At 37.9% G+C, this 25,169-nt stretch overlaps 1 protein-coding gene across 1 annotated transcript in view; it reads right to left on the bottom strand.

Annotated features, from left to right (window-relative positions):
• The window catches only part of EPB41L3 (erythrocyte membrane protein band 4.1 like 3), a 153,523-nt gene that overhangs the window by 36,644 nt on the left and 91,710 nt on the right, over positions 1 to 25,169 (bottom strand). Inside the window, 5 exon segments of the mRNA XM_010373386.2 lie at positions 5,158 to 5,245; positions 5,600 to 5,818; positions 9,664 to 9,739; positions 15,522 to 15,564; positions 16,794 to 16,898. Of these exon segments, the coding sequence (XP_010371688.2) occupies positions 5,158 to 5,245; positions 5,600 to 5,818; positions 9,664 to 9,739; positions 15,522 to 15,564; positions 16,794 to 16,898 (531 nt within the window).

The raw sequence follows: 25,169 nt of genomic DNA, 5'->3' as shown, positions 1-25,169 counted from the left end.
ATATGTCAACAAGATGGACCCTGACTTTTCCTATGAGGGTTTTGGTTGCTGTTCCTTTAAAAAGAGCCCAAATATTTTTTATGTACCATTATTGTCAGAGTAAAATTTAAATATGAAATAGGTTTGTTTTTTTTTTAAGTATGAATGAATGAAAAAATATAAGAATGTATTTTCCCCAACAACCACCATTCCCTCCACACAAACACACTGCCCAGTGGTAATCACACTTATAAAATATATATCACACTTATAAAAATATAAATATTTTAAAAATATGTGTATAGATTTTTTAAGAAACAAATGTGAGATCATACTAGAACTGCAAATTCCTTTTGCTACTTGCACATTTCATGTTTAGGTAATTTCCTAGGGATGTGTGATGTCCAGCAGTCATCAGAGATGCTGTGTCAAGCTTAGGAGATGTACCACATACAGTCTTTCCCCATGTTGTATTCCATTTAAGTCAGGGTAAAATGAACATCTGTGGTGGCCATGAATGACGGAAAAAGATAGGATGCAGGCAGGATTATATGTGAGGTCAGAGTCCATCCCTGGTCCCACTGATTGTTGGAATCAGGGGACAGAAATGGTCATGAGCTGACCACCCATCGGAAGCTATGCCCAGATCTGCTGCCAATGCAAGGCAGAAGATGGAAATTTCCAGAATCAGAAATACATATACTGGTTCATCTCTGGGAAATGTAAGCTTGCCAACAAAGCATAATTGGCTTAAAATGAAATATTTTCCTTTGGAAACGTATCACTCCGTGACATATTGAATTACTCTGCAGGAGTGGAAATATTTCATGGCAGGATATTACAATATAATAAAATTTGAGGAGAACTCAAAGACCGGAAACTGCCCACCATTTATCTAGGACTTTAATTTGAAAGAGTGATTTAAAGAGCTATAACCTGATGCTGACACGCAGCTGGTATTACTGATCCTTTAGAACCAGTCAATCTGTCTGCACCACCACTCAGAGGTGACCACCTAACTCCATTGGCAGAGTGCAGGAACGAGGAAGGACTGCCAGAATCACTTCTCTTTGACTCACTCTCTTTTTGGTAACTATAGAACAGGACTTTAGGAAGTGTACTTTCAACCTACCAAGGGAAAGGACATTCGAAACCTTTTCCATTATTAGGTAACAATAAAACTTTTAATAAAAACCTAATCACCTGTTACTTCTTTGAATTTTAAGAAAACAGTAGCTCCCTTCTTGAGGAAGATGAAGAAGGCTCTGATGCCTCCTCTTCCTGTCTCCTCCAAAAAACACCTCTCTGTGTCCCAAAATCGATCTGTTATCTCTAGTACACCCTTAGCAAATGGTACTGAAATAAACTATCACTTGTCTTCCTTACCCTGGAGAGAAAAGCTGGTTGAGAGCAGGAGCTCTGTTTATCTTTGTAATCTCATGGCCAGCGCACTGCCTACCTTGCATGCACAAAGCCGTTACATGTTTGTTGAAAGAAAAGTGAATGAAAAATGAAAATGACAGAAACGAGTGCAGTTTTTAATTGGATGCAAGTCTTGATTTCATTAATTGCATGGCCAGAAAAATGATACTTTCCATCTCAAATTTTCTGCCACAGGCCACAGTATTGAGGTTAGTTTGAGAAATCCTTTTTTTTTCCTTTTTTTTGAGAGAGTCTCCCTCTGTTGCCCAGGATGGAGCGTAGTGGTGCCATCTTGGCTTACTGCACCCTCCACCTCTAGGGGCTCAAGCAATCCTCGTCCCTCAGCCTCCTGAGTAGCTGGAACCACAGGCAGGTGCCACCACACTCGACTCATTTTTCTGTTTTTGTAGAGATAGGGTTGTGCTATATTTATGGAATCGGGTCTCAAACTCCTCACCTCAAGCAATCCACCCATCTCAGAGTGCTAGGATTACAGGTGTGAGCTACCTTGCTGGGCCTGAGAAATCTTTGGTTTTAAAAGTCATGACAACAGTATTTGTTGAGGACATGTGCATTTCACTATCAATAAACACATGTGCACTCCCTTTAGCAAGGAGCACTGGGGTGGACCCGAATAGTCTCAGTCATCATGAAAATAAAGGGGCATACGATTTCTTTAATTCAACATCAGTGTTCAAACTTTGCCATCCTTCAGCACCTCCTGCTCTGTGGGATATCCTATATGGACTTATATCTACATTTCAGAATCTTACATAAAATAAATGACTCTGACAAAGCCCATCAAGATGCACATTAAATGACAAACAAGCAGAGACAGATGTACAAAGAAAAAACAAAACATTTAGAATAGGTTTTCCAAAACATAGGACCTTTGTGTAATATGCATATTTATTCTTCATACAGGATTCCAGCTCAGAAGTTTTAAATGGATTGTAAAGCTCAGGGTCCTTCATACCATTAACAGAAGCGAGGCATCTCGCTCATAACCGGAAATTAGCTCCAATTTGTTTCAGTAAATTTCCTTCTACAAATGACGGAGTGTGGTGGCATGGGAAAATTGAATCTATAACTGAATTATCTGTTATACTTAATATTCAGAAAAATTCCTATAATGCTACATTTGTACTTCCTTAATTCTCTTTCTTTTTAACTGGCATAATTTCAAATCACATTATTAAATGAAAAGGCAGCCATCTATTTTAATTCTGTAGCTATAGCAATGTTAAGTGATTTTATATTTACTGATAGAAACACTGATACATCCCGAGGTGCACTTCCTGAAATGTACACCCTAATCTTTTATTTATTCATTTATTTATTTCTGGGCAGTAAGAGAATCAAAGCGTGTGATGTCACTCAAAAATAGCTTCAGATTCACTCAAATTCTCAGGCTCCCTTCATTTACTTCTTGTTTCTTTATCTTTTAGCCTCTTAGGGGGAAACACTAAGAGAAATTGTTCTTATTTTCATTTTGAAATTCTCACTCTACCTTGTACCTAATATACAATAGAAAACATCTTTGTTATCTGAGTGCAAAATAAGTGAAAAAGTGCAATAATGAACTGCCAAGTAAACAGAGCTACACCTGCTGTTGTAATTATACGCAAATGTCAAAGAGCTTGGCATTCAACATAACAGCACATCCCTGGTGTGAGCCTCCGCCAAGTCACAGAGATTTTGCTAGCGCTCAGGCCTTGGAGAGCTCATTCTACGTGACATGCAGAGTGATCCACAGCAAAACCAATCAAACCTGCATAGATTCCAGGGCCCCCATTCTCCTCCCCAAATCCCTGTGGATTAGTTTGCTCTCCAAACGCTAACCAAAGTGCAGCCCAACTTCCAGTATGGACAGAACCTACAGACCACAGAGCTCCCTGCAGTGGGTCTGCAGGGGTGCTGAGGTGTTTGCTTGAACAGAGCCAGCTGAAATTCTCTTCATTTCCAGGCCCTAAACCCGACTGTGTAAGACACTTGTTGGCCTGGAAACCTGTAACTGCACGTTCTGTGTGAGTCTCAGACCATGAAATTGGTGACTAACCCTGTCCATCAAAGTCAAACACACATCCCTAAACAGGAACAATGTCATCCTGTTGGACCCAATCAGAAGAAACAACCTCTGACCTTTAACAATGACCTTTTAACCCTGCTAATGCATCTGAATTCAAACCTAGGATCCTAACAAATTTTATGTGTTTTGCTAATAAAAGTTTTCATAAAAACTTTCTTGTAGGCCGGGCGCGGTGGCTCAAGCCTGTAATCCCAGCACTTTGGGAGGCCGAGACGGGCGGATCACGAGGTCAGGAGATCGAGACCCTCCTGGCTAACACGGTGAAACCCCGTCTCTACTAAAAAATACAAAAAAAAAAAAAAAAAAAAAAAAAAAAAAAAACTTTCTTGTATTTCCACAGGACTTTTATTCTGGGCTGTTTAAAAAGACTAGTAGTCTTATGTTCATTCTACCACTACTGAAAAGTACAGAGATTCCAGAAAAAGCATAACACGGAGTCAAAGCTGCTTTGTGTATCCTCACAATTGTAACCCTCCTACAGTCTCAACCCAAATTCTTTCTTCCCAAGACTCCATTCCCAAGACACACCTTTAACATTTCATCGATCACCAGTCAACGAAGCAAACCTTAGCCTAGGTGAACTTTAAAACAACAATCTTATTTCAGAGTTCTGGTTATTTGTCAGAGTACCTAAACTTGGGAGGTAGACTTCTTAAATTCAGTATGAATTTACTGACTGCCTGGTATGTATCCACATACCAGGTGCCACAGACAGCGTCTGGCACTTAACAAGTGTGACGCTTGAGTCTCGGACAATTGGCTAAGTTTGGACAAACAGACAGGAAAGAGGAGGACAGTCCAGAGATGGACATAGTCAGCGAAAGCGTAGAAACAGAGTCTGATGGGAGCAAAGGTCCTGTGACAGCACAGAGTGGGAAATAAGACTGTGATGGAGAGGCAGGGTGAACTAAGAGCTTGTTAAGGGTCAAGGTAGGTTTCTTTTCTTTTTTTATTTTATTTTATTTTATTTTATTATTATTTTTTTATTTTTTATTTATTTATTTTTTTTATTATACTTTAAGTTCTAGGGTACATGTGCATAACATGCAGGTTTGTTACATATGTATACTTGTGCCATGTTGGTGTGCTGCACCCATCAACTAGTCAGCACCCATCAATTCATTTATATCATGTATAACTCCCCACTGCAATCCCTCCCTCCTCCCCCCTCCCCATGATAGGCCCCAGTGTGTGATGTTCCCCTTCCCGAGTCCAAGTGATCTCATTGTTCAGTTCCCACCTATGAGTGAGAACATGCGGTGTTTGGTTTTCTGTTCTTGTGATAGTTTGCTAAGAATGATGGTTTCCAGCTGCATCCATGTCCCTACAAAGGACGCAAACTCATCCTTTTTTATGGCTGCATAGTATTCCATGGTGAAGGTAGGTTTCTAACTGCATCAAAAGGCCATCAGAGGCTTTGCCTATTACGGGCTTTCAGAAGGCTGTGCCCAGGAGTAATACAAGTTTGAGACACAAAGAGCAAACCCCTCAGTAAGTATCAGAAAGCTACATTTGTTGTACCGTGGAGTAAGGCTTAAAAGACAGAGATTTGAATTCTCAAAGGTTTCATTTACATTAACTGAAGTAAAAGTCACCAGTTTACAGTGATAACAACATTGAGTTAAATAACAATATATAGAACGTTTGGGGTTTAAAAAAATGCATACCTTAGCATGATGTAAATCTACCCCATACATGGACAATTTTTTGGCATTTTCCAAGAAATGCATCTCTGCTTCTGCCGGCGTCATTCCTCTGATGAGAAGAAAAATACGTTACAATGATGCTTTTCCCTTCCCTGGTAGGCTGCAATACTTCCCACTTAGCTCTATGCTACTCATAAGAAGAAGTCCTATGGAGGCACCAGCAGACACATGAGAAAAGAATAAGAAGAAAAAGGGCTTTGCAAGAAAGCACTACAAATGAACACCTGGATGCTCTGAGTGAGAGCTTACCCATCTCAGAATTTCACCGTGCATGGACCCACACTATGCTCAACTCTCGCCGTTAATGGACGAAACCAGTACTGGGAAGAGGTGGGTTGTATGCGGAACACTCTCCCATCAAGGCACAACTTAAATGAACGCGCTCAGGGCTTCTGCCTCTAACCTGTGGCTCTTGTGCAGCTCGATCACTTTGTCTTCCAGTTCTTTAGTGTGGTTTGGTGCAAAGCGGAACTCACTAATGTAATCGCTCCCACATTCATCCGGGTCATAGTCTCCGAGCTCTGACTGGACAGTGTAGGAGCCCAGCAAGGCCAGAGTAACGAAGGAGCAGGGCAGCCTTCCGGACACGATGTCGTCTCGCAACTGCAAGCAGAGGTAGTACCTTCCAGGAACCAAAAGCACAAGACAACGAAGGCCAGCATGAGGATACAGGAAAAGGAGGTCACTTGGTAAAAATTGTGGGTAAATAATTTCTCCCTGTAGAACAACCTCTCTAGGATAAATTTTCTAGCATCTATATATTTTGATATTTATTTCATACGTATTTCTTCTAGATAGAAGGGAAAAATACTTGGTTACAAAAGATAGTATTTAAAGGCATTTAGAAGCAAGTCAACATTCATAATAGGGTTTTATTAATAAAGCACAGTCTAAAAGAAACTTAAAGACATATTCTTCTAACATCTTTTAAAATAACTTTTAAAGTCAAATGGACAGTCCCCAACACATTTTCTGAAATCCTTGGGTGGGGGAATTATAATGTAAAAATGCTCTTAAATACAGTTATGTGCCACAAAATGATGCTGCAGTCAATGATGGATCACATATATGATGGGGGTCCTATGAGACTACAATGGAGCTAAAAAAATTCCTATTGCTTAGTGATGTCATAGCTATCTTAATGTCATAGCGTAACACATTACTCACGCATTTGTGGTGGTGCTGGTGTAAACAAACGTACTCATATAAAAGACTAGCACATACAATCACGTGCAGAACTTAATACTTGCTAAGGATAACAAGTGACTACATTACTAGTTTATGTATTCACTAACCTATACTTTTTATCATTATTTTACAGTGTACTCTTTCTACCTGTAAAAATACAAAGTTAACTGTAAAACAGCCTCTGGCAGGTGCTTCGGGACGTATCAGAAGAAGGCACTGTTATCCTAGGAGATGACAGCTTCATGTGTGTTATTGTCCCTGAAGACCTTCCAGTGGGATAGGAATAGGTGGAGACAGTGATACTGATGATCTTGACCCTGTGTAGGCCTAGGCTAACAATATATGTGTTTATGTCTTAAGTTTTTAACAAAAGAGTTTTAAAAGTAAAAACAAATTATAAATTTTAAAAATAGAAAAAAACTCACAGAATAAGGACATAAAGAAAATATTTTTGTGTAGCTGTACAATGTGTGTTTGAAGCTAAGTATTACTACAAAAGTCAATTAAAAAGTTTAAAAAGTAAAAAAAAATACAGTAAGCCAAGCTTAATTTATGATTGAAGAAAGAAATTTTTAAAAATAAAATGAACGTGGCCTAAGTATACAGTGCTTATAAAGCTCACAGTAGTGTACAGTAATGTCCTGGGACTTCCCATTCACTCATCACTCACTCAGAGCAACTTCCAGTCCTGCATCCTCCATTCATGGTAAGTGGCCTATACAGGTGTACCATTAAAAAAAATCTTTCATATTGTATTTTTCTTGTATGTTTTCTATGTTTAGTAGTTACAAATACTTACCATTGTGTTATGATTTCCCACAGTATTCAGTACAGTCACATGCTGTACAGGTTTCTAGACTAGGAGCAATGGGCTTTATCATACAGCCCAGATGAATAGTAGGCTCTACCAGTTAGCTTTGTGCAAGTCCACTCTAGGATGTTCATACAACAAAATCATCTAAAGATGCCTTTCTCAGCATGTATCCCTATTGTTAAGTGATATGACTGTGTGATTATTAGGCCCCAATTAGCCTTATGGAAGTATTTTGATATTAAGGTGACCGGTCTTACTATATGAGCAAAACAGATGGCAGGTAACTCAACAGCTATGTCATTATAAACTTCACTCTCAATTTCCTGCATTCTTAATGAGGTAGTCTCTTTATAATAACATAATTCCTCCTGTTTTCAGTTCTCATTTTTAAAATTTAGATAGCTTCTTAAAATCTATCTAAGATATAAAGATTTCCTACCTTAAAATTCGAGAATCTTGTCACCATAAACAAACAGTTTTAAACTGGAGAAATTAACATTTTCTATATAATTTGGCCATATCATAAAAATATGACCTACATAAAAATATGTTGATTTGTCTTCTCTGTTATTTTGCTTTTAAGACTTACAGATAAATTATTAACTGCCAAAGACCTCAAGGTAAGTGTTAACGTTGATGAGTTTTAATAATCCCAAGCACAGCCTCACATATGGACAGAACAAAGCACACCTGGTACCTTGTGTATAAGAAATGAACTGTTCATCTATGGAAGCAGAGGACTATGATAGTCTTAAGGTCCCCTCTAAATATGATTTTAGGCTGGTGACATAAATCCATGTAATTATGACAGAAAAATCCTTAAACATTTAACAGGCTCTACAAGTATTACATGAGTCAATAGAAAGAAACCATGCACTATTTTCTCTCTCTTTTTTTTTTTTTTGGAGATGGAGTCTTGCCCTGTCGCCCAGGCTGGAGTGCAGTGGCGCGATCTCGGCTCACTTGCAAGCTCCGCCTCCCGGGTTCACGCCATTCTCCTGCCTCAGCCTCCTGAGTAGCTGAGAATTCAGGCACCCGTCACCATGCCCGGCTAATGTTTTTTGTATTTTTAGTGGAGATGGGGTTTCACCGTCTTAGCCAGGATGGTGCTGGGATTACAGGCGTGAGTCACCACACCCGGCCCACCATGCACTACGTTTTCAAATCCAGGTATATATGGGCTCTATAACCACAAATTAGCCAAAATAAAACAGTTCTTCAACAGCAACTAAAAAGTATCTTTAAGTAAGAAATTATAAATTTTTTCTGATTTATTGCAAATATAAGAAATCCTCTGGAACTAATTTTTACCCTTCTCTTAATATGTCTGGTGAAATTATTTTTAACTGTAGCAAGTGATTGAAGTTGTTTTGAGTAATTTCCCTTTTCTGTAAAGCCCTCCAAAAAGAATGCAAAGCTTACACAGAAAATTCTGCACACACTGCACAAAATTGCTTTGACTGGCCATAAACTTACTACTGAGCTGAGCAAGAGAGTAGGCGTTCTAAGGTGAATGCAGAGAAGCCTAGAAGGTCAGAGCACACGAGGAACAATGAACTGAGTGTCTGTGTCCCCTCCCCTCCAAATCCATATGTTCGAATCTACCCTCAAGGTGATGGGATCATAAGGTGGGGGTCTCTGGGAAGTGATTAGGGTGGAGCTGTCATGACTGGGATTAGTGCCTTTATAAAAAAGACTGGAGAGAGACCCCCCTCACCCTTTCAACACATGGGGACGCAGTAAGAAGTCAGCATCCTGCAACCCAGAAGCGGATCCTCACCAGGACCTGACCTGCGGGCACCCTGATCTCAAACTTCCAGTCTCCAGAACAGGTAAGAAATAAGTTTCTATTGTTTATCAACCACCCACTTTATAGTATCTGGTTATAGCAGCCCAGACTAAGACATCCAGTACAGCTTTATAATGAGATCCCCTTTCACACTCAAAGCTGTTACCAAACTGAAGTATTTTTATGTTTTGATTTCTTTCTTAATATCTTCTTTCTAGAAAACAAATTAATCATTTTCCTTGTATACACAGGACATAGAAAGTAAACACTTAAATTTATGTGTGTGTGTATGTGTTGGTTATATAAAAAGCACAAGCATCCAAGGACATTTTTACTCTACGTATTAAAGCAGAAAAACTAAGAGCTGCTATATCATATAAGGCTGAATCCCATCCAATTTGACTATGGTGGGTGGATGACAGTATCTCAATTCTGCATGTTTTCCCACCAGGGTCAAGCACAGGGAATATCATCCTGGCACAAAAGATTCAACTGTGAAAAGATAGGATCTGGCAAATCTTCTCATCAGATGTCTGCTCTTGTTCATTTGCCTTTGTTTGCCATTTGAGCGTGGACGATTGTAAGGCTACCAGATATAAGCACACTCCTTTCCGGAGCATTGAAGAGAAGCACAACTCTCCCAGGATGCTTGTCTTTTGCATAGCCTTTCAAATACCTGGTGATATCTTCAGATAGCTGTGCAGGGTCTGGTGGGTAAAATTTCACATTAAATGAAAAGTGCCAAGCACCACCTGCAACGATGGAAAAAAATTAGAGTAAAACCTCGAGAAAATCTTATGACTCTAATTGATGGCCAGAACTGCCTTAACTCCAAGCATTAATACCCAGGCAACTTTTGACCGTTAATGGGAAACTGGGAAAGCTCGGTGATATGAAATCTACAGATGAGTCTGAAACCTCGTCTAATTTCTAAACTTCTCCCCAATCAAATCCTCTATTGGTACTTTTAACTAGTAAGGAAACTGATCAAACTTCCTACCTTTTTCAGAATCAAAGGTAAGCACTTGGAAGAAGGAAAAAACATGAATGATACGAATAATCTTCAATCAGTAAGTCTGGGAGTGGCTGGATTTATTGCTGCGAATGTCTGGATAGCTCACAGACCAACATTACAAACATAATTCCCATTTTCTTTGTCTTTTCTGCTTTGTTATTACAGGTCAAATCCAATTATAATAAACGTCAAGGGACTATTCAACATACGTTTGTTTTATGGGAAAGGTTTGTTGCAGTGAACAGTGTTCTAGTAAGTGGGCTGCTCTGTGGGCTGTTGAAAATTATTTTCTTGCTCAGGGAAATTTTTGATGAAATAGGTACTTGAATGTATTTTCTGCACATTGCCAAATTGTGCACCTGCACCTCCATAGCCTGACACTTAGCCGGATCCTCTTTATGCTTTGTGATCTTTATCCTGTGGCCTCTACTCAAGGCCTCTCCAGCACTGAAAGCAGGGTCAACCAGAAGTCAGCTCACAAGCATCTACTCTCTGTATTGTCAACACATATCCTTGAAACATCATGAAGCCTTAACTAAGCTCCACATCTCATTAATACTATCTCTAATTGTATATGGTTTATCAATATAAACATGGAAAATACCCTTTTCATTTTTTCTACATTTACTATGTGATCATTACTTTAACTTGTAGTCACTCTGTTCTTCTGGCCTGTAAATGCAGTAACTTACCAAAGTCTGGGTATCCCTTCTCTGTGGTGTTGTTTATATTTGTTTCCTCTACGCAAGAAGTACACTAAAAGTGCCATAGCCTAGGTCCTGCTTGTATTTTGAATGGCTTACTGAAAAACTCCTCCCAATCCCCCAGGCTTCCACCCTGGAGGTCTTTCATCCATGCCTCACCCAGTGGCCACCGACTTGCCCTTACTCTAGGATTCTGTGACTTCACATTCCACCCCTTATGCTTCCAGTACTCTCCTAAGACTTCCAAATCTCCCTGTCTCTCCATTAAATGACTTCTGGGAACTTCATTGCTCCATGAGCCCTTCCCAAACATTCAAAAGAAGGTACAGTACTGTATTTCCTAGATCCTTTCTCTGCACTGTTCTCTTTCATCTGAAGCAATATTTAGCTTCATCAGTTTCTTACATTCTGTCATAAATGGCATAGATCCATGTATTACTTAGAGTTAATTCTTGACACTATCATTGACATCACATTTAGGATTCTACATGGCAGGAACTCTACCTGATGCCCTATACAGGTGCCCTATAAAGAATTTAGCATATGACCAGGCATTATTGGGAACCTAATTATCATTTTTAAACCATTCAAATACATCTGTCAGTCGAAAACATTTTAGTGATTGTTTTTCCCACTGTTCTCAAAAAAGTCCTTTTGTTTTTCCAAAAATAGTCTGATTTGCTTGTATTTTCTTATTGATTCCTACTCACTTCCTATTAAAATAGATCCCTTCAATGCTTGCCAGTGGTAAGGTTCATAATGAGAGCTGGCTTTCCCCCAAACAAGTAGAATTAAAACTAATGGATTAGTTATGGGAAATGCATTTATTGCCCTTTTGTAATTTTTATTCACTTCAATGCAGGCCCTGAATCCAATGATTAGTTTAGCAATGTAATTACATAATCTTAGAATAAATATCCAAGTTAGACACTAATAAGTAATAAAATATATAGAAAAGACATTTAGTGCCAAAATCCTCATTCTAGGAAAGCAAGTTTCAACCTATAGTGAGCCAAAGAAATACCTGAGGTACCCGTTAAAAATGGCAACTCCCAGGCTCCATCCCAGGAACTTTTATTCCAGAGATTTGGAATATGGCCTAGGAATTTATGACTTCAGTAAGCTCCCTTATGGTTCTAATAATAAAAATGGTCTTTGGAAACACATTTTGAAAATCACTGCTACTACTAAGGAATCCACTTTCCTAAGGTTATAACACACAAAAAATACATCTTTCAGGACAGTATTTTGAAACAATGGGAAAGTGTACAGAAACTATAATACAATCTACACCTCAATCAAGAAAAAGAAAAAGTCCAGTTAAATGGGGCATAAAACTGGAAATTAATGAGAGAGGCAGATTAAAGCTCAAATACATATCCCCATAAAGAATGTCACAGAATTGGCCGGGCGCGGTGGCTCAAGCTTGTAATCCCAGCACTTTGGGAGGCCGAGATGGGCGGATCACGAGGTCAGGAGATCGAGACCATCCTGGCTAACACGGTGAAACCCCGTCTCTACTAAAAAAAATACAAGAAAAACTAGCCGGGCGAGGTGGCGGGCGCCTGTAGTCCCAGCTACTCGGAGGCTGAGGCAGGAGAATGGCGTAAACCCGGAAGGCGGAGCTTGCAGTGAGCTGAGAACCGGCCACTGCACTCCAGCCCGGGCGACAGAGCGAGACTCCGTCTCGGGAAAAAAAAAAAAAAAAAAAAAAAAAGAATGTCACAGAAACAAATACACTGAGAAGGAAGTGCTTATGCAATAAACAAGTTTGCAACTCTATATCTGCTCAAATGAGGGCCCTAGTTAGAAAGAGGAAATGAAACAGCTTGAACACATTAAAATGAATATTTCTATAATGCTGATGTGGAATTTTAAGTTACAAATTTATGATAAATAGAAAATTGTAACACTGATGCTAGTTCATTCTTAAGAAAAATTTCTAATGTTAGTCTTTTATGTCAGACAAATCTTAAAATTTCTAACATACTGTATTTTTATCATAAAAGTATGATATATGCTCTATGTTATAAAATTACTGTATCATAAACATACTTAAATATCACAAAATATAGTCTATTTACACATTTTAAGATCCAGCATGCATAAAAGATGACTGGAATAAGAATTTTTTTTCATAAGAACTCTTCAGTTTCAAAATTTTCTGTTTCTTAGAAGCAGGGTCTCACTCTGACACCCAGACTGGAGTGCAGGGGCATAATCACAGCCCACTGCAGCCTTGAACTCCTGGGCTCAAGTAATCCAACCCCCTCAGCCTCCCCAGTAGCCAGGACTAACTAATTACAGGCATGTGTCTCTGCGCTCAGCTAATTAAAACAATTTTTTAAAAAAATACAGACAGGGTCTCACATGTTGGCCAGGCTTGTCTTGAACTTCTGGCCTCAAGTGATCCTCCCGTCTTGGCCTCCCAAAGAACTGGGATTATAGGCATGAAGTTTAGAATTTTCTATTTATCATAAATTTGGACTTAAGATATTTGTTAGCTTCGTTTCCATTTTCTTAGAGATCTCATTCTAAAGGAATACTGTAAGCCCACAGCATAAAAAGCATGGAAACATCCTTTTATCATTTATATTTTAGAAGTAGAGATGATGGTACAGTAATTACATTAACTAAGGTAATACTTCTCTGCCTTCGTTGAATGTAAAATTTTGTGGCAAGAGGGCATTTTAGTGGATGGGAAACAACAAAGAATACAGGTAAAAATATGGAATTCCATTTTTAAAGAAATTCCAATTTTCCTTGTCTCTTTTATCTGCAAGACTGTCAGTTTTCTTTACGGCAAAGTCATATACACTGCCTAATATGCATGGTAAAAAAAATCCGTTAAAACTCTTATTTTGATTGTATTGTCCCTTTAGCTTTCTTCTCTTTGAAAGGATGGTAGAAGACAGTATAAATGGGAAGTTAAAGAAAAAATGAATCCTATTAATAATAAAAAAGAAAATTAGTTTATACAGCCTTTCTCCTGTCATGATATTATGACTTATCCTTGAACATTTTATATATTTTCAAAGTGCTTTGCAATTATTAATCAGCTCAGTATTCCATTAATTAGATGAATAAGAGAACTTCATGCACACAAAATGTTATGATATATATTCAGCATGTCTACTTTAATAACTCTTTAATACTCCTTAGAAAAATATTTATCTTAATTTTTTTCTTAGGATTCCTCAGAACAAAAAATAAGTAGTGTTTTCATCTATTTATCACAACTACAGCTATCTCTGGTTTCCATCTCAATTAACTGTTTCTATTAACCTAATTTGTTATCAAGTTTCTGCTTAGTGGATATATCAAATTTCCCTCAAACATACGGTAAATATGTCTTAATTGTATACATAGTCAGTCGACTTTCTTATATCTGGAAGTATGGTTATATTTTGTCTTTCTGGGATAGTATCTAGTATTGAACCATTTTCAAACTGCTCACTACTAACTATGTTTTATTAGTACTTGCGGTATTATTTCGATAGCTCAGGACTTTCAAAGGCACTAAGAAGTATTTGCTTGCTCTTTTAACAGTAAACTGTTGAAAACTTTTACTTATTGAAATGGGAATGATGTTCTTATTAATAAACTGCTCTTAAATGTATTCTTTAACTAGAATTAGTTGTTTGAAAGAATTCAGACTTCGCTGACAAAAATATGAATAAAAATGTAGTTATTTTAAGTTAGTATCCATGTTTGCAGCAAAAGTAAGAGCTATAGCAAAGGGTAAAAAATTTTAAAAACTCCTCCTCCTCAACCCCTACATTGGATGATAATACTTCTGGAGTAATTACCAATAAAATCTTCCTGCTTTCCAAAAGTTTTCCATACATCTATACAGATATAATTTTTTAAAAACAAATGTGATTGTGCTATAGAAAATATTCTGCAAACTGATTTTCACTAAGGAGAACTAATACGTATTTATATGGCTATTCCATGATTGACTTAATAATTTCTTTATACGTGGATAATTAAGGTGCTTTTAGTTTTCTCCTACCGTAAATAGTAAGATAGTGAACCTTCATTTGCTATACACATGCACATTTTCCTCGTTAATACATATGCTGAATAAATTTCCACAAGTGAAATTAAGGGTCAAAGAGTAAGTACAGCTTAAATTTTAATAAATATTGACAAACTGCCCTCTGAAATGATTGAACCAACTTATTCTTGAGTAAATAAGTGCTATAATTTATTATTAAACCCTAATTCTTTGGTCATCTGAATAGGTGAAAAATGATGTGTCATTTTAATTTGCATTTAATCATTAGTAAAATTTAGCAACTTGTTTAATACTTACTAGCTACTTGTATTTTAAATTTGTCACTTGCTCATGCAATTGTTTGGTCCATTAAAATACGTATTTTTCAAATTGCCTTCAGGGGACTAGGAAAAGAGGCTGTTACCAGACAGTAACCTTCAGTTTGACTTGTTATTCCTTTTCAAAGCTATGAAATGATTATGACTTTTATCTGGCCTTTCATACTTTTGTGACTGTTGGAACATTAATAATGCAGTTTGGAACTTTTAAATGGTTAATTGCCAATTCTAACATCAGTTGATTAAATCATACACTTGACATCTATTCACAGGCAGAGAAACAGGCCAAGCATCGCGGTCCCTTTGACCCCCAAGTTGTGACAACTACAAAATGAATACTATCGGAATTGCCAGATCAAATTTGACACAAGAAAAGTTGGTATTCACGCTAGCCACTTAGGTATGGGCTACAAATTCAGACAACTTGCTCTCTGAAAACCTTCACATTTCCACAAAAAATAATCCAAAAGAACTTACTTCGAACCTGTTTTTTTATTTCCTTAGCAGGGTCCAACCAATTCTGAAAAGGAAAGAACATTTTGAATTTGCATCAGAGGAGAATAAAAATGACTTAATGTTGATTAGGTACAGACTCTCCCGAAACGCAGTGAGAAGTCAGTGGTCGTGGGAAGGCTTCCCTCACTGTGGTCCTTGCCCCACATCTGGTGCCCCTCTGCCAAGCCCTCCAAAGGCCCAGGCACCGGTCTAATGAGAAAATGCACATGTATGCAGTTTGGGCCCGACAAAAGTCTTTTTCTTTTATAACCATTGCCTTCAGGGATTCAAGCCAGCACAGAAACAGAGGGAAAAAGGCAGAAGATTCTATGTTCAAACAAGTTACTAGGATAAATTAAAACTCTATGTAATTGGATACACTGATGTCCCAGCCATTCAGCTCCACATTAGAGACTTCTGCAATGAAAGATCCTCAGGTATTCCCCTAGGAAGCTTCCCCAACAAATCAACAGCTGCTTGTGGGTTCTGATTTTCCTCATTGGTAAAATCAGATGTTTAATAATGAAGTTAGCCATTGTCTGGAGAATGCGGGAGGTATTAAGGATGATTTATGGCACAACACCAAAACTAGTAACAACTATGAGCAAAATTTCTGAGTCAGCTTCCGGTGTGAATGCAACGGAAACGATTTCCTTTTCTGTATTTCTCAGGTAGTTATGCGGATTAAGGAGATACAGCCCTGAACAAAGTCTACAGAGATACTGCATTAAACATAAAACGTGTACTAAACACATTAGATAAGTGTCAGGTAAGCACACAATCCCCCTCATATTCTGATTTAAGAAACAATATGAAACCATAAAAAGATGAATGAAAAATAGGGCAGCAGCAATAGTTACAATCATAATATCTTCACAGAATTTTGGCGTATGAGCATGATTTTTACATAAATATCCATTTATTTTCATTGGTTCAAATAATCTACTGAAATATATTACCCGCCACCCCCCGCAAAAGGTACCACATAAAATGCCTTCCAGGAACCACAAATAACTCAAGCATGAAAAACAAGGGTTCATTTACTGTTACCAGAATATTCCAGATTAAAGGAAGCTGTCAGTGATTTCCTTCATCAAGGAATAGATGATTAACAACATTTACAGACTCAAAGTAGAAAGTGTGGGAGTATGAAGGGAGGTGGAGAAAGTGATCCACCCATTCAGTCTCAGTTCACTTTCTGGCAGTAATGAGCAGTTCAAGCCATCTTATTTTGCATTGCTTTTGATCACTGACCTTCTGGTTTTCAGCATCTCGATACGTAAGCCCAAAGTAGTCTTTCTCTAGCAAGTTCAAGTGTTCACACACTTTATCAAACAGCACTTGTCCTCTGGAGCGTTTCTACAGGAAACAGAAAAGCAAAGCAAGTCAATAGAACACAAAGAAAGTTCTCCCAAACATCAGAGATAAAACCAGGTAATATTTAAAACATTGCTTGGTGTAACTTTAGGGAGTGACCAACAAGTGTGGTCACTTTGCCATTTCCTGTTAAGTGCAAAAAAGGCTAAAAAATGGGGGTTGTGGGGCAGAGGGGAGGCTTCAATCTACAAAAGCCCACCCCTACGATTAAACAAACAAAAGCAAAGTATCAACAGTGCTACTTAGTACTTACAGGTGACCAGTGGCTGATTTCTAAATAGAAGCAACTGGGGAAAATAATGTGATGCTTGGAAGCCTAAATATGTGAAATATAAAAATCCTGAGAGTGAAAGAGTATAAAACAAACCAACAAAAGCCATATTGCAGAGTGCCCTAACTCAATTATCTAGATTTGGAGTCCTCAACCCCTGGGCCGTGGATGGGTACTGGTCCACGGTATGTTAGGAACAGGGCTGCACAGCAAGAGGTGGGTGGCAGGCGAGCAAGCATTACCACCCGAGCTCTGCCTCCTGTCAGATCAGTAGGCAAAATTTGATTCTCATAGGAGTGCGAACCCTATTGTGAACTGTGCATGCAAGGGATCTAGGTTGCGTGCACCTTAGAGAATCTAATGCCTGATGATCTGAGGTGGATCAGTTTCATCCCAAAACCATCCTCCACCCCAGTCCATGGAAAAAAATGGTCTTCCATGAAACTGGTCCCTGGTGCCAAAAAGGTGGGGGATTGCAGCTCTATGAGATAAACTTCAGAGCCTGAGAAGAATTAACCCTGCTCCTTGTCTTAGGCAGACTCTCACTTAAAACTTTCTATCCCAAATCTTTACTTAGAAATTCTAAGGACCACTTTCTAAAATCCATTAAACAAATTTCATTATTTTTGTTTTGTTTTCCTTTTGTCACCAATTTCAGTTTGTACAGAGTTTTTCTCAACTTTTTTAGAGCAAATCCTTATTAAACATAACAAAATATTAAGTTTAAAGAATACTTGAGCTATCATATATAAATACAAAATAGAGATATATGAGTTATATTTCTGACCACCAAGCAGGCATCTGGAGAAAAAGGTAGTCATTTGGAAAAAAATTCATCGGCTTAATTTATTGTGACATATCATTTTTTCATCTTATCGTTCAAAGGCCTTTAAACATAGTCATGAAGTCTGTGATGAATTAACTGGCAACAAATAAACTAAACTAGTTTTTTATTAGTGCACTACTAACATTTTACATCTAATACATTAAGCATATGTCTTTAAGATTTAATGTAATACCAATGAGAAATATGAAAACTGATCAACTATGTCTATGCCAAAATAATAAGCATTCAAAAGACCTGTGACTCGTGTGTTGTGTTACTGTGCAGCTGTAATTATCCTGAAAGCAATTACTCAGTCCCCTCAAGCATGACTATTTAGGAGAAAAGGCAAATTTATGACAGAAAAGTAGGCCTAAATCATAGCTAGCTAAATAATCAATGATGTATTTGGAAAAAACAGTTCCATAAAATATTATGAAAATAAATTACTTGTTAGCAAAACTACATAACATTGCACATCGGCTATGAATAAATATTACAATGAAGCCCCTGTTTGCTGGTTTAAATCATTTATTTATAAATAAAAGCATATTATTTCTGAATAATCCTTCACAAATTATAAAGTTTTCACAAAAATGGGTTCTTCTGATGCTTCTATTGGTATGATCTGCTGTTCACAGATAAGAACAGAGGTTCAAAGCAGTTGGATGAGAGAGACAGACTTATGTGATGACCTGGGAAGTGATTTTAGAATCAGGTAAACCTGGGCTTGAATCTTCAGGATGTCCCTTGCAGCTATGTAAAATGGGTATTACACTACTTGCTTCTTTGGGATGGACAACATTAAAATCAAATAATGTATTCAAACGTGGTCTAGTGGTGGCATATTTATTAAGCATTCTATAGATGTCAGCCATTATTATAGCCTGGTGGCTGACAAATGGTAGAATAACTAAAGTAGAGCAGATTATTATGCATGTTTTATATAGGAGTACATATCCAACTCCTGGTGGCGCCAATAAGCAGCTTTATAATTAACATGTCCCACTCTTTAGATATCAAATGCCTACTTACTACCTAATTGCTTTAGCTTGACCCCTTTTTTTTTTTTTTTTTTTTTTTTTTTTACCTACATACACACAACATAGAAAAATATATATCAGTGTCTGGCCAAATAATTTCTCAATGAGTAAACAAAAACCAAAACAAATGCAAACACAAAAACTTTTCTCTACAAGGCTTCACAGGACCCTATGTCTCCTATATTCTCTGACCCAAGAGACCGCAGCCAGTTCTCAACGGAGGAATCATTTCTGAATATGCTGCAGGCTGCCCTGGTCATAGTTATAATTCGCCACTTTCTGGCTGCTGTGTTCTTTCCTTTGCCTAACAAGAGACACGGGTTAGCTCAAGCACAGACTGTTAATGCTAACTGGCTCTCACTTTTCTGGTTCCTCGCAATTTGATTTCTATTAATGAGTCCCACCTTTCTCCTAAATAGACCAGACCTTTTCTTACTGAGTATTTTAAACATATTTTAAACCCTAGTTTTAAAGACAATGACATACTAGTCCACACTGGAGATTTTTTTTTCCTAGCCCTTAGAGCTGAGACCAGTTGTCTGATATCAACTGTAGATGGTTATATCATGGGATGGAAGCAATGAAATTCTGACCTGCTAAACATAAGCATGGCCACCAACCAACTGGGTGACTCTGGAAAAGGCTTTTAAGTTATTTGGGCCTCCATTTTCTCATCCTTGAGTGGGGATGTAAGATTCTACTGGGCAAGATGTTTATGGGCTTGAGGCTCTTACTGGGCTTCCTTTTGCAAACCACTAATGGATTGAGGCACTCTCTCCCATAGCACCCAGAGCGGGCATCAGCATCCTTCTACACATCATGATGAGAAAGATGCTGCCAATGGATGGAGGTGGGACATGACATGAAACTTATTTTCCAGCCCTGGACTGGATCCCTTCTCTCCCAACTCTAAAAGTTTCTTGATTCTTCTAACCCAGATGATTTTTTTTCTAGCATATTATTCAACTTTCCAAGTCAACTAATTCTACTTGTTGATATCTGCATGTACCTGCAGGTAATAATGTTTATCATATGACTAAATCTCAACAATCAATCAGACTGGAAATTTTGGAAAAATTATGTTTATTATGGTTTCAAAGACATGTTGTTCATTAAGTAATCAAATCTAGGTATCTTACTATCATTGGGTGTGGTTACATGCTACACTATGAGTCAAGAACTGAGTAATTAAAAAAAAAATAGAGGTATTCTAAACTAATGGATAATTTAACTAATCAGAAAAGACTGAGATTTTAGTCTTACAGTTCTTTGTGAGTGGTTAAATCATCTCTGACTCAAAAGCATTCAGTTTGTGTATAGTATTCAGTATGATGTCATCCCCAAAACGTGATTTTACTTTCCTAGAGTAACAAACCAATGGTAGCTTGCCCTCTTCTTAAAACTTCCCCTGACAAACTGCATTTCTGTTTCTGATAACGTAAACGGACATACCGCAGTCCGACAATCAGGAAAGCTTTAAAGGAAATATCCTAAAAATGGCATATCTCCAAGCAACAAGTTTCATAACTTTTTACATTTTTTCTTTAATTAAAAACTTTTCCAAATTGATTCTTGAAATCGTTGGGTGTTAGGAGATGTTTGTCAAAAGAGAACTTAAAGAGAATGAAAAGGTAAGCCAGAGACTGGCTGAAAATATTTGCAAAACACATATCTGATAAAGAACTGGTACCCAAGACATAAAAAGAACTCTTCAAACACAATACGAAAACAACCCAATTTAAAAATGGGCAAAATATCTGAACTGACACCTTACCAAAGATATACAGAGAGCAAATAAGCATACGAAAAGATGTTCCACATCAAATGTCCTTAGAGAACTGCAAATTAAGACGGCAGTGAGATAGCGCCACACGTATGTCAGAACGGCTAAAATCCAGAACAATAAAAATACCAAGTGCTGGTGAGGATGTGGAGCAACAGGAACTCTTACTCATTGTTGACAAGACTGCGAAATGGTAGAGCTGCTCTGGAAGACAGTTTGGCAGTTTCTTACAAAACTAAACCTATTCTTGCAATATTCAACAATCATGCTCCTTGGTATCTACCCAAATGAGTTGAAAACTCATGTCCACTCAAAAACTTGCACACAAATGTTTATAACAGCTTTATTCATAATTGCCAAACCTTGGAAGCAACCAAGAAGTCCTTCTTTATGTGAATGAAGACACAAACTGTGGTGCATTCAGATAATGGAATAACGTTCACTGATAAAACAATGAGCTATCAAGATATTAAAGAACCTTAAATGTATACTGCTAGGTGAAAGAAGTTCATCTGAAATGAATGCATACTGTATGATTCCAGCTACAGTAGTCTCCCGTTATCTATGGGATTTTATGTTCCAAGGCCCCGAGTGGATGCCTAAAACCGCAGGTAGTAGTGAATGCTACGTATTCTGTTTCTTCCTATACATATATGCTTTTGATAAAGTTTAATTTATAAAATAGGCACAGTAAAAGATTAACAATAACTGATAGTAAGATAGAATAATTACAAAATAAACTGTAATAAAAGTTATGCGAGTATGGTCCCTATCTCTCCCTCAAAATATCTTACTGTACTGAACTCACCTGCTTTCAGACAGTGACTGTGGGTAAGTGAAACTGTGGAGAACGGTATGGGGAAGTGAGACTGCAGATAATGGGTGGGGGGGACTACTGTACATATCATCCTGGAAAAGGCAAAACTAAGGGAAAAAGGCAAAACTTAAGGCAAAAAGACCAATGGTTGCCAAGGGTTTGGGGGTGGGGAGCGAGGAATAGGTGGCTAACAGGGGATGTGGGGGACAATGAAACGGTCCATTATCTGTATGATCGTGAAATGGTGAAAGCATGACATTGTATATTTGTCAAAACCCACAGGATGAACAGCACAAAGAATAAACTGTAATGTAAACTATGGACTTCAGTCAACAATACTGTGTCAATATTGGCTTATCAGTTGTTAACAAATGTGCCACACTAATGCAAAATGTTAAAAATAGGGGATCCTTCCTGTAAGAAATAGCAAAAAATAAAAATAGGGAAACTGGGGGGTGAGGGGAAGAGTGTGAGGGGGTATATAGGAACTCTGTGCTTTCTGCTCAAGTTTTTCTATAAACCTAAAACTGCTCCAGAAAAATACATCTACTAATTAAAAAGAGAAAGACTGACAAAAAGTACATTCTTAGTTTAAATTGTTAATAACATAATTACTTAAGAAACTTAGCTAAAAAAAAAAAAAAAAAAAGGTTAAGCTCCAAATGATGGTACTTTCATCATGAGTAAATACAAACTTAAAATTTTAATTGAATCAACATTTTAGAAAATTCAAAACTTAACCTGATAATTCCCCACTTATCTTGGTTTTCCCCTTGAAATTAACTTGCCTAAGAAACTCGGTCATTTGCTTGTGGAGTTCTTTCAGCGTAGATTCTGCTGTTTGCATCTTTATGGTGTAATTTACCAGCTCTCCCAGTCTCCTGAATGGCCCCTAAACTGGGAGTTACATCTAGAAGCTTCGTCAGGTTCTGGTTTCTTTTTCATAAATGATACTTCATAAGGAGGCATTACATGACTGCTTGATGTTTTTTTAAATGTGTGATATTAGCAGCCACTGATGATCATTGTCCTATATCATTCATTCCAGACTGCAAAATGGTGATATTCTAATCTGAATCATTTCTTCTCCATTTATTAACTGGAGCATGTTTATAAAGAGGTATTTCTTTTTGTCAAAACTATTTGTTTACCCAGTGACACAGTTTAAGTAAGAAAATGAAGATAAATGCTTGTTTCTCTCCCTTGATCCATTTTCAAGATAATGAGTTGGCTCCCTAGCATCACCTAACGTCACCAATTAGATCTTTTGGCTTCATACTATCATGATGAACTCATTGAGTTAAACAGTTCTGATGTGTTTCAATCCATCTCAGGCATTACCCATAATGACGCTCTCAATGTCCCACATGTTCTGCTTTGCCTGTTAGGTCCTCTCGTCCTTCAAGAGGTTTCTCCAGTACCAACTTTCTGAAGCATTTCCTGTCTTCCCAGACAAATGTGATTTCTCTCTCCTTTGGACTTTGTAGCGCTTTATGGCTGCACTCTCTAAATCCTGCCTTACATCCCAGCTGTGTCTCTGGGCACTCACGTCATATCCCTGACCGTAAAGACATTTGCAATGGCATTGGGCCTCCTGCATGTCATATTTTACGGGGTCTCTTTTTTTTGTCAAATTCCATTAAGAGATTAAAACAATAACTTGATGAAACTTTACAAAAGTATTTTTCTTACTAGCAAGCCATAAGCAATGACACAGAAGCAATGTTTTCAACTAGTGGTTTTCAACAGTGGATCCTGGGGGCACTTAAAACATGTCAGTGTCCAGGCCCCTACCTCAGGTCAATTACATTGGAATTTCTGAAGTTGGACCAAGGCACCCGCTTTTTGTTTTGCTTTGATGGAGTCTCACTCTGTTGCCCAGGCTGGAGTGCGGTGACATGATCTCAGCTCACTGCAACCTCTGCCTTCTGGGTTCAAGTGATTCGCCTGCTTCCGCCTCCCGAGTAGCTGGGATTACAGCTGCCCGCCACCAGGTCTAGCTAATTTTTGTATTTTTAGTAGAGACATGGTTTTGGCACTTTTAGTTGAGACGTGGTCACTCAAACTCCCTGACCTCAAGTGATCCATCCACCTTGGGCTCCAATCTTTTTTAAAGATTCCCAGGTAATGCATGTTGGTATGCTGATATGGCTGAACAGTCACTTTATATTAAAATGTGTTTGCAACTTATAAATTTTTAAATATGAGGACTCTAAAGACATTTTACATTTTTGGGGGGAAGTATGTAGCTTTTTCAGATTTAGTCTAGGCTAAATTAAATTCATAGTTGCATTATAGTAAAATTGGTTTACACAGACACATGTGCCTAAAATCCATTTTTTTTTTTTTTTTTAGTGGCAGGGTCTCACTCTGTCACCCTAGAGTACGGGGGTGCAATCATAGCTTATTGCAGCCTTGACCTCCTGGGCTCAAGTAATCCTCCCACCCCAGTAAGCATACAGGCATGTAACATCATTTCCGGCAAATCTTATAAAAATTCTTTTGCAGAGATGGGGTCTTTCTATGTTGACCCAGGCTTAAAAATCTGAAGACATTCATTCCAACACATTTTCCTGAAAAATAAAAGTTCTCAGGAAATGATAAACCAGTCAAATGCTAAAATAAAATGACATAAATCAGAAATAATAAACCACTAAACTGTGGAAAGAAACACAAAAACACTAACTTTCATTTAAAACTATGAATACAACATAAGAAAAATAGAAATGTTTAGAAATTTGTGTTTTTTTTAAGAAACAGGGAGACACTTTCCCTTTGTATAGTTAAAATATACTTTTACTCAAGATCCTGTTACATTACTAAAGAATGACCCTTAGTACATTAATAAATGTCTTGATCTCCTCTTTAGAGCCAGGAGCATTCACATCTTCCCTAGCAGGTAACTGGGGTGACTGACAGGTACAAACACCTGCCACTGAACCCAGGGAGGACAACTCTCCTTGGCACAGCTTTCTCCAAAATGGGCATTGCTTCCATTCCTGAATCCTTATAAATCATCTCTTAATCTGCGCCCAAGACAATGAGTGCAAAAAGCAGGAAGACACAAATTGCGTCAAGTTTCAGCACCGGACTACAACATAATAGGTTTTTTCCTTCACTCTTACAAAGCTATGAATCAGCCTGAGTGAAGTCCTCTTCTGGCACAGCTGAAATTAGAGAAATCTGTCAAGTCAAAAACTGTCTTTTAGCCTTAGAAGACAGGGTACAGTTATCTATCTGAAGCTATATAATCACGAAGAGAAGGAGAAGAACAAGTTGTTTTGCTTGAGAACTGGAGCTAAGCAGCAGTCCCTGCTGCTCAGGAAGGAATGGGGCTCCTGCATCAGAAGGTGTGTGTGTCGGCAATGCTCTTCAGGATGCACACATGCGTTTCTTTAGACAATAACATTGAAAAATGAAAATAAAAAAGCCTCCTGCCTATGCTGGCTTAGGCTCAAATCCACTTGTGTTACTACAAGAAATTATGGAGGGCTATGATATTGAAAATTTCCAGCA

Source organism: Rhinopithecus roxellana, chromosome 21 (assembly GCF_007565055.1).
Source record: "Rhinopithecus roxellana isolate Shanxi Qingling chromosome 21, ASM756505v1, whole genome shotgun sequence".
NCBI classification, from domain to species: domain Eukaryota; kingdom Metazoa; phylum Chordata; class Mammalia; order Primates; family Cercopithecidae; genus Rhinopithecus; species Rhinopithecus roxellana.
The sequence above is the reverse complement of the archived record's forward strand: the minus strand, read 5'-3'. Positions and strand labels throughout refer to the sequence as shown.